Below are 15,558 nucleotides of genomic sequence, written 5' to 3' on the forward strand. Positions count from 1 at the left end.
GAGGCCGTGAACCGTGTGTTGATCGATCGATCAATCGATCGTTCTATACGCGACTACACTACGCCTTGTGTGTGCTACTCGACTGCTACGCCTGTGTGTGTGTGAGCCGTGTGCTTTTGATCGATCTCCGGCTTCGAACCGTCGTCTATTTATAGCTGCTTTCCTAACACAACTGTCATATCACACATCATATCAATTCGTATCGTATCATACAGCGTATCATATTCACACTTCCTCCGATCCTGCTTAAAGAATTCCTGGTGTTTCTACCGTCACCGATCGATGCGAACGTCTCCGCCACCACTTCCAATTAATTCGTCGGTTCCTGTACATCGATCCGAATGATCTGTTACCAGTACACGTGCTGATCATACGGTTTCACGGCCCCATTGTTTGTTGCAAACGAGAAATAATTTGTGAATAAAATTTTTATATACGTGTTCTTAGCGATCTAAAATCAAAAGCTGAAAAATAAACTTCGATGAAAAACCTTAAAATTAGCTTCAAGAAAATTTAAATTTTAACTAATAAGCATAAGTATAAGCGAAAAAATGAGGCTTCAATTTTTCACATGCATGAATGCAAGCGGGTCGACGCACTAATCTACTTATATATTAATTATCTTTCCCAAATTGACCATCATATAAATTTATACACCAAGAACAAGGATAATTTAAATCACATTAATCAAGACACCATACACACATTCTCTCACCATGCCCACCTGCACACATTCTCGCATGCTGCATTAATTGTATTATGATGAAATCAGTGTCTATGTGGTTATATGATGATCAATTTGAGAAATTTTAAATTCCATTACATGGTGATCAATTTGGGAAGGAGAGAGTAAATAAAGTGTAATCCGCGGGTTTTCACGTTATAGCTCGGCTTGCCGCGTCATAGAGATGCGAGTGGATCAACCCATAAACCCATTCATAGGTCAAATTAGTAGGTAACCCGTAAGCTTGCATCCCACTTGATAGTGCAGTAGTAAGAAATATATATGTGGTTTCAACTCTAAGATCCCGTGTTCAATAATCCCTCCGTACTCGTAAAGGAAGTTGTTTTGGACAGCGACACAGTCTCCAAACACAACTTTGACTTCTTATTTCTATAAAAATATTCATTGAAAAATGATACATGTATACTTTTATGAAAGTATTTTTAAGACAAATCTATTCATATAATTTTTACATTTTCAAACTTAGCAACTTGATAGTTATTCATGATTTATATTCCTAAGTTTTGACTTAAACATTATCCTAAACGACTTCCTTTACGAGTTTGGAGGGAGTACTCAACACACTCACAATTATTTCTTAATCCAAATCTCGTTTTTTTTTCTCAACTTCCAAGGGTCCGCATATGCACGCACATGTACAAGGAAGATCAGAATATATATTTGATAGTATCTTTCGGGGGGGAGGGGGGAAGAGTGTACGCAGATGCACGCACGTACAAGGAAGACAAGAATATATATTTGATAGTATCTTTCAGGGGGGAAAATGATATACTATCTGTTTGAGAGGTGGAGAGACCAAGAGAAAAACTAGTAGATCAAAAGAAATCAAGCTTAACGTGTCAAGGCTTCAGGGAGAAGAAAGTCATGTAACCGGTTCACAATCCCCACCGAATATGAAGCCAGTCTTGCATACACCACTTCTTCCGTGGCCATCTTTAAAAAAAAAAATCGCGGCCCTTAATTATGTCGATTCTTCTACTCTGAATAGAATAAATGCAGTAACAATTACATGACACTTGGGTAACAATTAAAAAACTCATTTACAATTATGCTGATTCCAGGTCAATCTTCAACCCCGGATGTCGCAATATTAATTTCAAGTCTTCTTTCAAAATTTGGGGGCATAGGATAGCAACAGCAACAATTGAATTCTTTTTTTAAACAACCCGTACAAGATAGTGCGATATTTCTATTGATATAGTATAAAAAATAGTAATAAGTCTATAATTCTAGGAGACTATAGTCAGGAAAAAAATAACAACCGCACCATGCGTCTACGACTGATCCTACTGCCAAAATAGAACAAGCACACCACACCTCTAAGGAATGGGTCTTCTGAACTACGACTCTAAGAAGGAAACAACGCTAAGGGTGGTGCCGTCACTCGTCCTAGAGAACCAGGACGTGATTTTCACCTGAAAAAACCATTGTGGCATAAGAGAAAACGCAACAACGCCCTAATGGGAAAGCGGCGCCCATAGGCGTCTCCGTTGTCGGCCTGAAGGCTAGGCCTTCATCCGTAGCTCCTACACTCAAGCGCCAATGGGTGCATATCCAATTCAGCAGAAACCACCAGCTAATCCCCTGCAACGTGCAGCCACCGCGTCGACGCCTCGCCACTGTCCGACCATCAAAGTAGGATCTCAACCTCCGGCGCGCTCCGATTCCATCCACTTGGTTGAGTTGGAGAGGGATAAGGTGAGAGAGAAGAATGGATCCCCTCACCTCCATCCAGCGTGGCCATCTTGCAGAGGCAAGTCGCCGCCACAAAAGGATTGACGCCTGGAAAGGAGCTTGCCGCAGCCTTCAATGCCCACCTCATCACGCTACCTTCGTCACCACCTCGAGTAGGCTGGTCGTGTTCGAACATGCCACCTGGTCGTATCGTCGTCGCCTCCATCCTCCCACCGCGACAGTCTCCCCGCCGTTGCACCCCAGTCGTGTCATGCTCCCACCATGGCAAGTTCGCCGGCACACTGTTTTAGCCTCCATGTCGTGCTCGCTGGTCTCCCACCGTCGATGTCTCTCGCGCCTGCTGCCGCTCGCCACGACTCGTCCCTCCCGTCAGCTGTTGTCGTCGCCCGCGTCGGCCCTCTATCGTCAATCGTGCTAGCCAGCTGCTGCTGTGGCCTGCGCCTCCCATCGGCCAGCCGGTATGCTACCGCTCGAACCTCCCACCGGCCGCAGCGTCCTCTCAACCTCCCGCCATCCCACCGCTGTCACTCGCGCGGACGCCTGCACCTCCAATCAAATCCCGCGGCCAACACCAGATCTAGTGGGGGAGACAAATACGACGATGGCGGATCCGCAGCTTCACGCTACACCGTCACACAGCCTTCCCAGCACGTCGTGCCGCCTCCTCATGCCGAGGGCGGGCTGCAGCTGGGGTTTTGGCTCCGCCGTCACTATCCCGGCAGCCGTGTAGATTTCGGCGACAGCGAGGCGGGGAGAGGAGGGGAGGGTGGTGGCTGCAGGGAGTAGGGCCGTCAAAAAAGCTCGAGGCTCGCGAGCAGCTCGAGCTTGGCTCGTCCTAGGCTCGATTCGAGCTCGGCTCGAGCTCCAAACGAGCCGAACTCGAGCCTGAGCAAAAGCTCGCGAGCTTTACCGAGCCGAGCTCGAGCTTCTACCGAGCCTGGCCGAGCTTGACTGCGTATAGTTTATATTGCATGTTCACCTTATTAATATAATAAACTAATAGATAAATATATATATTACTATCTATTTACAAAATAAATTAGCATGTGTTAGCACAATATATTTATTTTAATCATTTTATACTCTTTTATTAGTGTGATCAACAAGAAAATAATTATACTTATCAAGAGATTATCATTAAAATATATATTATACTACTTATGGCCAAGCTCAGCACCAAGCTCGAGCTCAAACGAGCTCAAACCGAGCTTGCCTAAAAGCTCGAAAGTGCAATAGGCTCGGCTCGAGCTTGTGTCGAGCTCGAGCTTGGGCAAACGAGCTCGCTCGAGCTCGGCTCGTTGACAGCCCTAGCAGAGAGCTAGGATTCACCCCCGGTCGCCCAGGCGTGGACGACACGGGAGCGCGAGTGGTCGCGGGTAAACTTTTATCGTGAAGCATCCAACAACTGAAATTTGATCATTGCTCCAATTTGGTTGTTTCATTTTATGGTCTTGCTCCGTTCAGCTTCTTGTAAAACTGAATCTTTTTTTTTCCCACAGAGTGCGTAGGTGAAAAAAGGTGAGGGCGACTTTAGCTCTGATTCAACCAGGCTTAGCCTTTCCGATCCCAAATTCCCACAACCTATATGGTACGACGTTAATTTTGATCAAATTCTGATCATTTTTTTGTAAAATTTACTGTTTTAAATTTGGATCCTCGAAAACCATTGGACATTTCAGTCGAAATCTGCTTTTGTCATGTACAAAATCTCAAAATTTCGTAAAAGAACGTGAATCTTTTTTTTTCTGAATGAATCGATGAGACCGCCAATTTCATTGAATAGAGAAGAAAGGAACTGTACAAAAGAAAACTTTACAAAAGCAAAAAAAACAGGAGTGCAGCCCTGCCGAAAAGGCTAATTACAGCGGCAGCCAGGCAACGAGGCTTCTCGTACCCGCAAGGCTCCACGTTGTTCTTCCTCTTTTATCTTGGATAGAAGATTTGACGCCGGCAACTCCTTGTACTGGAAAGTCCTCCAGTTTCTTTCGTTCCAAATCTCTCAGGCCACTAGCAAAGTTAACGTGCGTAGTGCCTTCTTTGGTGCTTCTCTTGTACTTGCAATGGCCTCCCACCACTCGTATACCGTAGGCGTTGCTCGCCAGCGATGAGGGCTTAGGTGTCCATTGCCAGTCCAATGCGCTATCTCATTCCAAATTCTCTGAGTGTATAACGTGCGTAGTGCCTTCTTTGGTGCTTCTCTTGTACTTGCAATGGCCTCCCACCACTCGTGTACCGTAGGCGTTGCTCGCCAGCGATGAGGGCTTAGGTGTCCATTGCCAGTTCAATGCGCTATCTCATTCCAAATTCTCTGAGTGATGAGCCGTCTCTTGGGTCTGACGACATAGCGGACACGTGGATCCGTTTGGCCAGCCTCTGGTTGCTAATATATCCAAAGTCCACACTCTGTTTTGGAGAATCAACCAGGCAAAGGTTTTGCATTTGCGTGGCGCCCAAGAACGTGAATCCTAGATTCAATATATTGTGACTTTGTGTTGATTTTCCTACTGGAATGTAGAATATGCATCTGACCTGCAGGTTAAAGCCTGCCATTTTCAATTGCCAAAATCCTAATGGTACTAAGTGCGACATCGAGGGTGAATGGGTGTGATGCTCTAGGATTGGATTCCATGCACCTTTCAGCATCAATATAGGCCTGGTTTAGTTAAAAAAAAACATCACATCGAATCTTTAAATATATGTATGAATTATTAAATATAGATTAAAAAAAACTAATTACATAGTTAGAGGGGAAATCACAAGACGAATCTTTTGAGCCTAATTAGTCCATGATTAGTTATAAGTGCTACAGTAACTCACATATGCTAATGACAGATTAATTAGGCTCAAAAGATTGTCTCGTGGTTTCCAGGCGAGTTATGAAATTAGTTTTTTCATTTGTGTCCGAAAACCCCTTCTGACATCCGGTCAAATATCCAATATGACACCTAAAAATTTTCTTTTCGCAAACTAAACAGGCCCTATAGCGCACAGATAATCATTGATGGACGATGGGACCATACATCACCATTCCAAAAAAAGGACATTGTTCAAACACATTCAAAAACATATGAAAGGAAAGCGGAACAACGTGACATGGTGAGCGTCACATTACGTCCTTGTGATTTGCATTGCACTGTGCATGCAGCATGCTTCACAAATTCAGCAATATCCTTTTCTTGTTAAGAGTTGCCTCCGACATAACTTGTGCATTCAAGATTGCACATTGCACACCTCGCACAAGGCAAACGGATATATTTTTCTTCCCTTTCACAGTACATCAATTCGAACAAATGTATCTTTCGCTAAAGAATAAGAAAACATTGAGTTCATATGTATCTGTGAAGCTTTACAATTGATCCATATGAAAGTAACTTTAGGGAAAGGGTAGAGATAAGGTAGCTACTTCATAATCCATAACGGAATGTTTTACTCATCACATTACACAGCAATTTGGTGCTGATTCAAGCATCTCCGGAGACCTGTGTTTTATAGAAACGCAGATTAGTCAGACCTTCAATATCAAAATCAAATGCATCTATAGTAGTAGCTTACTCCCTCCGTCCCAAAAAAACTCAACCTAGACAAGGATGTGGCATCTCCTAGTACAATGAATCTGAACAGCTCTAGAAAATGTCACATCCCCTTCTAGGATTAGTTTTTTTTTTTCAGATGGAGTTCTTAAGGTAATAAGAAACATAAATAATATACTGATAAATAACTAATTTAACATAATGGACAATCCAGGAACATGTCATGATAACGTAATCACTTTGCAGATGATTATTTAATCTGAGGGGAGAATCTTCTCATCCAAAGATCCTTAGGTATTTTTGCAAAGTAAATGCCATGTACTACAGAATTAGTTCATATTACAATCAAAGAAGGTCCTAATAGCACCTCAACTAAATTAAGAATAGCAAAATATTATATGGAGAAGGTAAAAGTTAAAGCTGCTAAAAAGTGAGCGTATTTAAATTCACAAAATGACACGATATGGACAGTACAATATATTTTGAGTTAGAATCTGCATGATTGGCCCTTTTGAATCAAAGGAATTATGAAGGAATTTCATAGGATTGAAATCCTATATGAAATTTTCCTATGTAGCCCTTTGATTCAAAGGATTGAAGTTTTCCAAATCCTACAAAATTCCTATGGAATGGCTTGTTGCATATAGGTTTTGGAGGAAACTTAGCAAGAGGTCCAACCTCTTGGTAAAAATCCTTTGAGTCTATCTCTCTCATCTGATTCCTGTGTTTTTCCTGTGGTCCAATCAAACGATCATTCATGTGTTTTTCCTGTGTTTTATAATCCTCTGTTTTACACTTACATTCCTGTCAAAATCCTATGTTTTTCCTATTCCTCCGTTTTTTCATTCCTACGATTCAAAGGGGCCCTAATGTTAATGCAATTCGAAACTGAAATAAAGAACTTTTGAGAGGGACAAAGAAACTATGATGCGTGACTCTGCCTAAGTACAGCAATACTTAATACTCACAACCATTTTCTACAAAAGTCCGCCATGATCTTCATTAATAAAGTTTGACCATTAGACAGTTGTACATATTACAATATGTTAGTTAGAACTTTATAATCATGATAGAATATTAACAGTATAAATCAAAAACCAACATATCAGTAAAGCAATTGCCAGGCAAAGTTTGATCCAGAAATGCATGCTAGACCAAATATTTTGAAACAATTTAGCATCCTACGGAACCAACAGGGTATAAACTTTCAGTTCAGTTGAATGTGTGAGTGCAAACAGTAATGACTAACAACAGTTACACTTAAAAGAAAAGGTTTGTAAGACTCACAGTTGTCCCAACTTGCTCAGATCAAGATCTGGAGCAATGTCTTGAACAAGATCACTGGGGGGTTGACCACATTCTTGCATGTTTTGCATGATCTCAAAAATCTTTGCCATGTTTTCCGGCTCCTTTTCGTAGACCTCATTAAGCTTCATCATGAGTTCAAGCTGGTTGTTGTAACGCTCATATTCTTCTTTGCTTATTTTGCTTTTATTTTCCTCGAGCCATTTTGGGTATTTTTCCACAATGTCCTTCATCGGCTCATGAAGAATCTCCTTGGATAGAAGTTGTTGCATCATTGTTTCAACAATGGAGTCCATATCCTGTAGAAGGTAAAACAATATAAAGCGCTTGGTTCATAGCTGTATAAATGCAACATGAATTAACTAAGGTCTAGCATCAACTGTTAATATAACAACTTATAATAGGAACACACAAGTGGCATATTTTTTGAGGGAATACAGAAAAGGCTTGCATATCTTTGTATTAAGATAGAAAAGCTCAACCAACAACAGACTTGTTTTGAGAAGCAGGCTACCCCTTGAGCTATTATGGCCTTATGGGTTACTCACATAACCAATTTTGTAACCTAATATGGAACATACAAGAAGTGGCATATCCCATGGTCCAGTCATCTCATATAGAACTTATCTTAGTAAAAACAACCACTATCCTGCATCATTTTCACCTAGATGAAATAACAGCTTGCAAAGTAAATTGCCAGAGGCTGGTTGTGTAATTTTCCAGGGAAGTTATAATCAGGTGAGCAGGAGTGCTTTTGCACCCTGAAAGGCCATGCCTAGAAAAGAACTACATACAGATGGGAAGTTACAAGCATATAATCTTATCAGTTGTGCTGCCTTCAAAACTTCTTAGTGATAGCCAGTCAGTCGTACATGATGACATGATGACTGTCTACAATTGCATTGCACAATTGAAGACATGGCAAAATGGCATATAGGATTGGGGCTATCTTGCAGAAAATCACATGTATCTGTTAGATTCATGAGTATACACACCAAAGTCCTTTCGTCCAGATTATTTCAATTGTTAGTTTTGTTCATCATTGCTGTTTTCATATCACTGCCGTTCAAATAAGATCCCTTCTATTCCGCAGCCAATTTCACATACTTTCTCAATCAAAGTACTACCATAGAGAAATCTTACTTTCTCAATCAAAGTACTACCATAGAGAAATCTAAAGCTCATCTATATATACCAGTGGGCATAAGGGTCATCCATCGATTTCAGAATGCAAAATTTGTATTTACAGCACAGTTTAAACAGCCCACGCTCAATCAGTCCCTAAATTCTCATACCGTTTCTAAGTTCCATCGACCAGATGACATTCCAAAAAAGCATACCTGCGCGCCGGCGAACTCCTCGAACTGCTTAACGAACTCCTCCATCATCGCATCGTCATCCAGCCCCGCTATGGCCCCGGTGGCCGTCTCGAGCCCGCGCACCGCCTCCCGCGTCTCGCGCGTCAGCTTCTCGAGCGCCTCCGACGCGTACGCGCCCCTCGGCGGCAGCGGCGGCGGCGCGGCAGTGGGCTGCTTCGCCGCCCGCCGCCTCGGCGCCCTGGGGTCCGGCAGCCCCAGCCCCAGCCCCAGCCCCTTCACCGGCTTCGCGTCCCCCGACCCCGATGACGACGACGACGCCGCCGAGGCCTCCCCGCCGCTGCACGCACGCACACACACAGAGATGTCATCAGCGTCACGGATTCGATCGGAATTCCAGCGGTAGGCTCTGACCGGGGGGGGGGGGGGGGGGGGGCTACCTTTTGGGGGCGGCGGAGAGGTCGAGGCTGGTGAAGTCGTCGAGGGCGCTGTCGAGGAGCTCGTCGAGGAGCTCGTCGCCGGCGCCGGGGTTGGAGGAGGCCATCGGGAGGAGGGGGGGCGGAAGCCGCGGCGTGGTGGGGGAGGAGTGGTCGCCGGGTCGTGCGAGTAATCGGGGGCGCGTCTTGGGGGGGGGGGGGGGGGGGATCGTCGAGGACACCACGACAGAAAGGAAGCGAAGCGCCGATCCCTTCTCTGCTTCGCAAGGCTTTTGCTGTTTAGTTTGGCTTTTTGCTTGCAGCCTTGCAGTTGCAGGGCTTTGAGCCTGTGCCAAGGGCAAATTAACTCTGAAGTTTGTTTCGTAGACGTAGTTTTGAGCCTTTGCCAAGGGCAAAACCGATCGTTATATTAGTTCGATCCACTCTCTAAAGTTTGTTTCGTAGACGTAGTTTTGAGTTTTTTCCCTCATGTTAGCAACCATAAGGAACTCTACTGTGGCAGGTCTCTAAGTGTAGAGAGGAAAGACGTTGTCCCAAATAGTTTATTATACGAGATTTGCTCCGATCCAATAAAAAATATCTCGAAATTTTCCAATCGTTAGATCTAACTAGGTAGGATGAGCATTGTTTCAATAACATCGGAAACGATTTGGTACCGTGAAGTACCAGTACCTCGAGATATTTTTTGTTAGACCGGAGCAAATGTCTTATTATTATTTTTTTGCCGGGCCAGCCAAGATAGGCCAACCAAATTTACTTATGATTGAAGAATATATACAAATATACAAAGTTATAACTTCAACAAGAAGCTGTCGAAGTAATGGAAGTTGTCACCGGAGCAACCTCCCAAAAGCTTGATTACACTAAGGACTACTCCTACTCTCCTATATTCCTGAAAACCCCAGCTTCCTTCCAAATCGCCACTTCCTTTTTGATTGAACCAAACAGAAAACTGGCTGAGCGCCGCTGGTTCTGAAACACACGCGCATTTCTTTCCTTCCAAACCATCCAACAAACAAGTAGCACAAGGCTGTCAACAAATCTCTTATTACACATATGAAGTTTCTGTGTAGGAACTTTTGAATCTGAATCGGAATTTGATCCAAATCGAGATGGGGCACGTAAACTTTCAGCATACAAACTTTTCAAATAAGGAGTGAGGTGTTCGTGCGAGTTCGTCGAACATTCGCGAATAAACTTAGTACGTACGTTCACGAATTAACCTTTTAACTTACTAGACCGTAATTGTATTAAATTTAGGATGAGTCACATCTCATTTTTAGGTTACGTTATTTTCGGATGAAGGAAGAATATATATTGAATAGACGAGTGATATATACTATGTAAAAGGTTCACAGTAGGGAGAATATTACACGAAAAATGAAGGTTTTAATTTCGTTCATCAGCATGGATACTAAGAAGAGGGCCTTCTTGCTTACAACTTACAATGGCAAGAGACCGGATCAACCATCACTGATTAATTTTTCTCAGCGGTGGAGAACATGAACAATACAATAACATCGATCAATAAGAATGAATTGGAACCACATATCTAGAGAGTTATTACATCTATCTACAGCGTCCAATGCTTCAAAATTGTCGCCTCGGAAACTACAGTTATTTCTGCCGGAGTAGTATTAGTAAAACCTGCTCAGACTGTCTTCTTTTTTTCACACTGAGTGCTTCTTCCATCTCACCAAGAAATTGAGGAACTCCATCACCTGTACGATAAGCAAACAGTTAATGATGAACACGTCGAATGAAAATCACCCAAGGAAGAAGAAAGATATTCTTTTGAGCTTACTTCAGATGGATCTCTCAGCGAGTAGAAGGCTTCAGTTTCCTTGGGAACCTGTGAAACTAGTATTCCATAACCGCAATTTCGCTGTCGAAGTACCTGGTTAAACCAAATGACCGCTATATCAGTTTACACTGAATCAAAGATGCGACTAGGATATACAGCACTACGTGTTCTCCAGAAAATATATGAACCTTGAAAGCGTCTTCGTCAGTTCTGTCGTCTCCAATGTAGATGGGGATCACATTTTCAGAGTCATTTAGCCCGAGTGACTGGAGCAGAAACTCCACAGCCTTTCCCTTGTCCCAGTCGATCACCGGACGAACCTCTAAAACCTGAAGATATATTTCCAGAATATTCAGCACAGGGTTTGATAGATGTGCAAATTACCAGGAAATGGGTAAGTTTCAGTGTACAGCTAAATAGACTTGGCATAGCGTTCTTACCATTCGTCCATTGGTTACTTTGAGACGAGGAAAAGCCTCCAGCACTTCGTTTACGAGCCGTGCGACCAGTTTCCAATCCTGCAAACAAGAAGCAATATTGTCAGATGAATTTTCATTTTCCAAGCGCTTGGGAGCAGAGAAAAAAGTATGACGGAAAAAAAAACAGTTTTTACCTTCTCTGCAACGTTGCGATAATGTACAGAAACGCAGAATTTGTTGTTCTCAACAGTTGCACCTTCAATTCCACTGACAACTTGCAAGAGGGACTTGGTAACCTGTTGAAATAAAAAGTTTGTTAACAAATAGCACAAAACTTTTGCACACCCATCAGGACTAATCACAGTAATTTATATGAATAATAATGAGATGATGGAATCGTTTTATATTTGCGTTAAACTGGATAGAGCAATACAACTTTTTTACTTCAAAGTTGAAAGAGAAATGCACCTCATCGATCATTGGCAGAAAGTCGTGTGCAGGTTGGAAGAGATTGGCCTGTTTGCTCTGTAGTTGGAATTAAGCCATAGTCAGTATTTTACACTAGAACATATTTGTTAGAATGCCCCCAAAAAAGGTAGACTTTTTCACTCTATTTGTAGAAACATAGGCAAGAAATCCTCACCTTTTCAGCACTGTGCTCATGATTTGCTGAAGGTGCCATTATGTCCATACCATGGCTTCCAGCATAATAAAGCTCCTTCAGTTTTACAAATTCAAACACCTGCATAGAGATAAGTAAGCCATATGTAAGATAAGACATACACTTGCATATGCAATCACTTGGCTTCTAATACTAGTACACTAAAATGCATGCAACCATATTTTCGGTACCTTATTGCGGGACCTTCCGCTGACAATTGCAGTGGGGAAGTACTTCGCAACATTTCTCACAGCAGCTCTCATCTGAGGAAAAGTTTTTAATTTAATTCAAAGCAGCTCTTCATTAACCAAGAAATGCTAGTTATTGGTCAGAGTTTATATTCAGACTTACCACGGGAGACATCACTGCTTTGTCAGGATCATCCACAATAGGCGACAGTGTGCCGTCATAGTCTAGAAACACAGCAATCTTCTTCCCTTGTGCACTGGCTACAATTTGCTTGAAGGAAGCCAAAGCAGAAGGACATTTTGCCTGCAACACAAGTCATCACATATGTCAGTACTGTCCACGAAAAGAAAAGGATTGCGAGTTACTAGTACAACTTATTAGGCCAACAGAAACACAACCAATGTAACCATTGTAGCTTACCATCCAAGCGCTGTAAGCAGGGTCTTCTTCTTCAGATGAATTGTCCTCGCCAAATGCTACATTCAGCCTCCTGCGAGGTGACGAGGATTTCATGGCATCAAGCAGTCCATTGACAAGGACTTCCTCGATTTTGAGCCTACTGACACCAACGTTCATGCCAGAGCTGGAGTAGCCACCGGGCATGACTGAAAACTGCATCAGATTTGAAGGCAGGCCGCCCAACAACTGCTGGCTGATCGCCACCGGATCGGTGATGACAGGTGAGCTATTGCTCAAATCCATTTGGGAAAATTTAGGATGATGAGATCAAGAAAGAAGTATGATCGATCGCTTTAAGGACGAGTGCACTGCTGAATTTAGCCAACTGTCTTGTCGATGAAAAACCACTTCTTCAGTGTCTTCTTGTCACTGCAGGTGTGGAGGCAGTTCATCAACAGAGAAATACCTGAGAACTGATCAGACAATGTAAGACAAAGTATTAGAGAAACTGCTCTTGTTTTCCATGAGATGAAAATAGTAGTAACAGTTTTAGGATGTGCCGTACCTTGTCATGTTCAGAACGAGTACACATCTATATCAGAGATGTGGATTGCTTCATAGGAAAAGCCATAAAACGCCAGCTCCGTTGCACTTCAAATGTTCAGAAAGTTTTACTGCATAAATCAAGAAGGAAAAATCTTTTCATTTACACAGAAGTAAAACGACAGCCATGTCCTCCTCAAGTGTCAGGCCGTAATAAATGTGTGTCCTTGTCATTCATGAGCAAAGGAACAAATCAACATCAACAAAAGGGAAAATACTACAAGATGCCAAGGAAAGAAAAAAAATGGGCCCAGGATTAAGTGTGGCATCAACTGTGGTTTAGCAGTACAATGTCACTCTGAGTCGAATAAAAAAGAATAAAATATCTGCCGGAGGAAAAGGATGATCATTAACACAGTTAGGCTCAATGTCTTGATATCTACTACAACGATATGCTGGACTAATCACTGAGGCCATGTGTGCTTGGGCCCATGGGTTAATGTCTTAATGAGTGTTTCTGAACTCAAAGAAATGGTAGGTAAACCTAACGCGTCAAAGTTCAGAACGCAATTAACCATGGGCACCAACCTTAAAAGAGCAACCACTAGTACATCGCTATTAGCCATGATGGAAGCACAATAACGTCAGCTTATATATTCTACTAAACTGTGTGATGGAAGCATATAACGTAAGGTTAGAGATTTTTATTGTGAAAAAAAAATCAAGTTGGAAATCTTTAGGAGAATTGACTTGAAGAAGAATAGACTTGAAAAAATTGTTTTGGTCATCGAACATGTTTTCAAATACGAACTTTGAGTGGAAATTGACCCGGTCAGAAAATAAGAAAACTGGGTGTCTAAAAGAAAATGTCAATGGATATGCTGAACATTAACAACCCTAGGGAGATGAAACAAGAAAAAATCAAGAAAAAGGTAAGGAAATAAGTGGATCCGATAGCAGTTTTAGCTAGCTCTAGCAAATTGTGGCCATGTTTACAGTTCTCAAGCAATTCTCAGAACGAGTGCATTTTTTGGCTGTTTTCACACTTTTCGAGGACCTACATGAACTCCAACAATCACAGCATCCTTTACAACAGAAAAGTATCCGTTTTCTCAGTGAGAAAGGCACCGAAGTTCAGTTTTGGCACTTCGGTGCCTATATTTTTGCAGAAACAAAGACATCAAAAGAGCATGCAGTAAGTTCAAAGAACAAATGTTGGACCAACTGAGCATTGCATGCAGAAATGCAGAAGTATAAGCAGGTGATCTAGAAGAATGACAAAGAGAAGAAGACGCACACCTTAATGAAAGACTTGAAACGAACTGCAAGAGAGATGTGTTGGAAAATACGCAGATGGAGGAAGATGGAGTGCTGAGGAGAGGAGGAGGAGAATGGCTTTGATGCCAAGGCTATATATAGAGACGGGAGGAGGAAAAGGGTTGAAAGAAATCTTGGAGAATTCAATGGCGCCTACTTGTGTTGTTACGGGGATATTTGTTAGGTACCCTCGTTGTAGTCCACACGATTTTGCACAGGGTTGATGCCGAACCCTTTTCACGCAGCTGAACTCCTTTAGAGAACAAATTAGCGGCATGAATAATTATATCTCCATCTGTTTATAATCATATTGGTTAGTACTTAGTAAGAGAGATATACAAAATAAATTATATTAAGAAAAAACTTGCACATGCACTATTTTATTTTCTTTATTTTATCGGGTAAGTGATTCATGATTTGTTGGTGTACCTTCTTAATAATACTTAAACTGTAATAGCGTCAATCTACGAGTCACGCTTTTGTTCTCTTCAAAATTTGTCACATTATTTTCATGTTAATGTGAATCAAACTGCAAACAGGTGTATGCCCACGTCTTTTGTGTGCAGCTCACCGTTCATACCTGTCATAGTTAGTCATATTTTTAACCATCGTAGAATGTCAATAAGTTAAAAATAGAGTAAATTTTATAAAACCTTACGTCTTATAGTCAAAATTGCATATATGATTTGTGGCACATAACCACATATTTTATGATCTAAATATTTCATAAAACCCCGTCTTAATTCAAATTTCAATTGATTCCAGCATATCTGAAATAATATTTTTTTTTAAGTGGTGAAGAGTTAAACTAACAAATTTAATCAAGAAATCAACAACTAAAAGTTTCATATACATTGTGTGTTTTAAATTTTTTTGGTAAATATTTGCCAAATATGTTATTTAGGGGTGGTGTTTTGTAAAACTTAAAAACCACAATAGATGGGGTTCTGTGCCACCAATTTTATACAACTTTGACCATAAAACATAGGTTTACTAAATTTGCTCATAAAAAATATGCAGATAGCCAACAAGCACATATGTATTTGTACCCCAATTATTTAACCAGTCATCTGTAGCAATCCCTACCGAGAAAAGATATGTAGGCAAATAAAACCATTATACTCTTTCGAAAACATCATCCAGTATATAATAATAGAGAAACCAGGAAACCAAATGTAAGAGCTACTCCCTTTGTCCC

At 41.7% G+C, this 15,558-nt stretch overlaps 2 protein-coding genes across 2 annotated transcripts; both read right to left on the bottom strand.

The window, feature by feature from the left end:
- Positions 1-5,679: 5,679 nt before the first annotated feature.
- On the bottom strand, positions 5,680-9,186 carry LOC4330220 (peroxisome biogenesis protein 19-1). Its single transcript, XM_015767807.3, has 4 exons — positions 9,032-9,186; positions 8,616-8,931; positions 7,258-7,574; positions 5,680-5,919 (listed from the first exon to the last, which is right to left on the bottom strand). Exons 1-4 carry the CDS (start codon positions 9,133-9,135, stop codon positions 5,874-5,876), a joined length of 783 nt encoding a protein of 260 aa, XP_015623293.1. The 5' UTR covers positions 9,136-9,186; the 3' UTR covers positions 5,680-5,873.
- Positions 9,187-10,397: 1,211 nt separating this feature from the next.
- Positions 10,398-14,426, bottom strand: LOC4330221 (probable trehalose-phosphate phosphatase 1). The gene is made up of 12 exons (NM_001401916.1): positions 14,343-14,426; positions 13,066-13,174; positions 12,522-12,973; positions 12,264-12,404; positions 12,104-12,175; positions 11,895-11,993; positions 11,720-11,776; positions 11,446-11,547; positions 11,273-11,350; positions 11,021-11,161; positions 10,833-10,925; positions 10,398-10,749 (listed from the first exon to the last, which is right to left on the bottom strand). The coding sequence occupies exons 3-12, from the start codon at positions 12,801-12,803 to the stop codon at positions 10,699-10,701; spliced, it is 1,116 nt and encodes a 371-aa protein (NP_001388845.1). The 5' UTR covers positions 12,804-12,973; positions 13,066-13,174; positions 14,343-14,426; the 3' UTR covers positions 10,398-10,698.
- Between the last annotated feature and the right edge of the window lie 1,132 nt (positions 14,427-15,558).

Source organism: Oryza sativa, chromosome 2 (assembly GCF_034140825.1).
Source record: "Oryza sativa Japonica Group chromosome 2, ASM3414082v1".
NCBI classification, from domain to species: domain Eukaryota; kingdom Viridiplantae; phylum Streptophyta; class Magnoliopsida; order Poales; family Poaceae; genus Oryza; species Oryza sativa.

Coding starts and splice junctions, on each gene's coding strand:
- LOC4330221 (NM_001401916.1), bottom strand. CDS start 12,803: ATGGATTTGAGCAATAGCTCACCTGTCATCACCGATCCGGTGGCGATC. Junction 11,994..12,103: donor GCGGAAGGTCCCGCAATAAG/GTACCGAAAATA, acceptor ATCTCTATGCAG/GTGTTTGAATTTGTAAAACT. Junction 11,162..11,272: donor AAGTAACCAATGGACGAATG/GTAAGAACGCTA, acceptor ATATATCTTCAG/GTTTTAGAGGTTCGTCCGGT.
- LOC4330220 (XM_015767807.3), bottom strand. CDS start 9,135: ATGGCCTCCTCCAACCCCGGCGCCGGCGACGAGCTCCTCGACGAGCTC. Junction 7,575..8,615: donor AGGAGTTCGCCGGCGCGCAG/GTATGCTTTTTT, acceptor TACCTTCTACAG/GATATGGACTCCATTGTTGA. Junction 5,920..7,257: donor CTGAGCAAGTTGGGACAACT/GTGAGTCTTACA, acceptor TATAAAACACAG/GTCTCCGGAGATGCTTGAAT.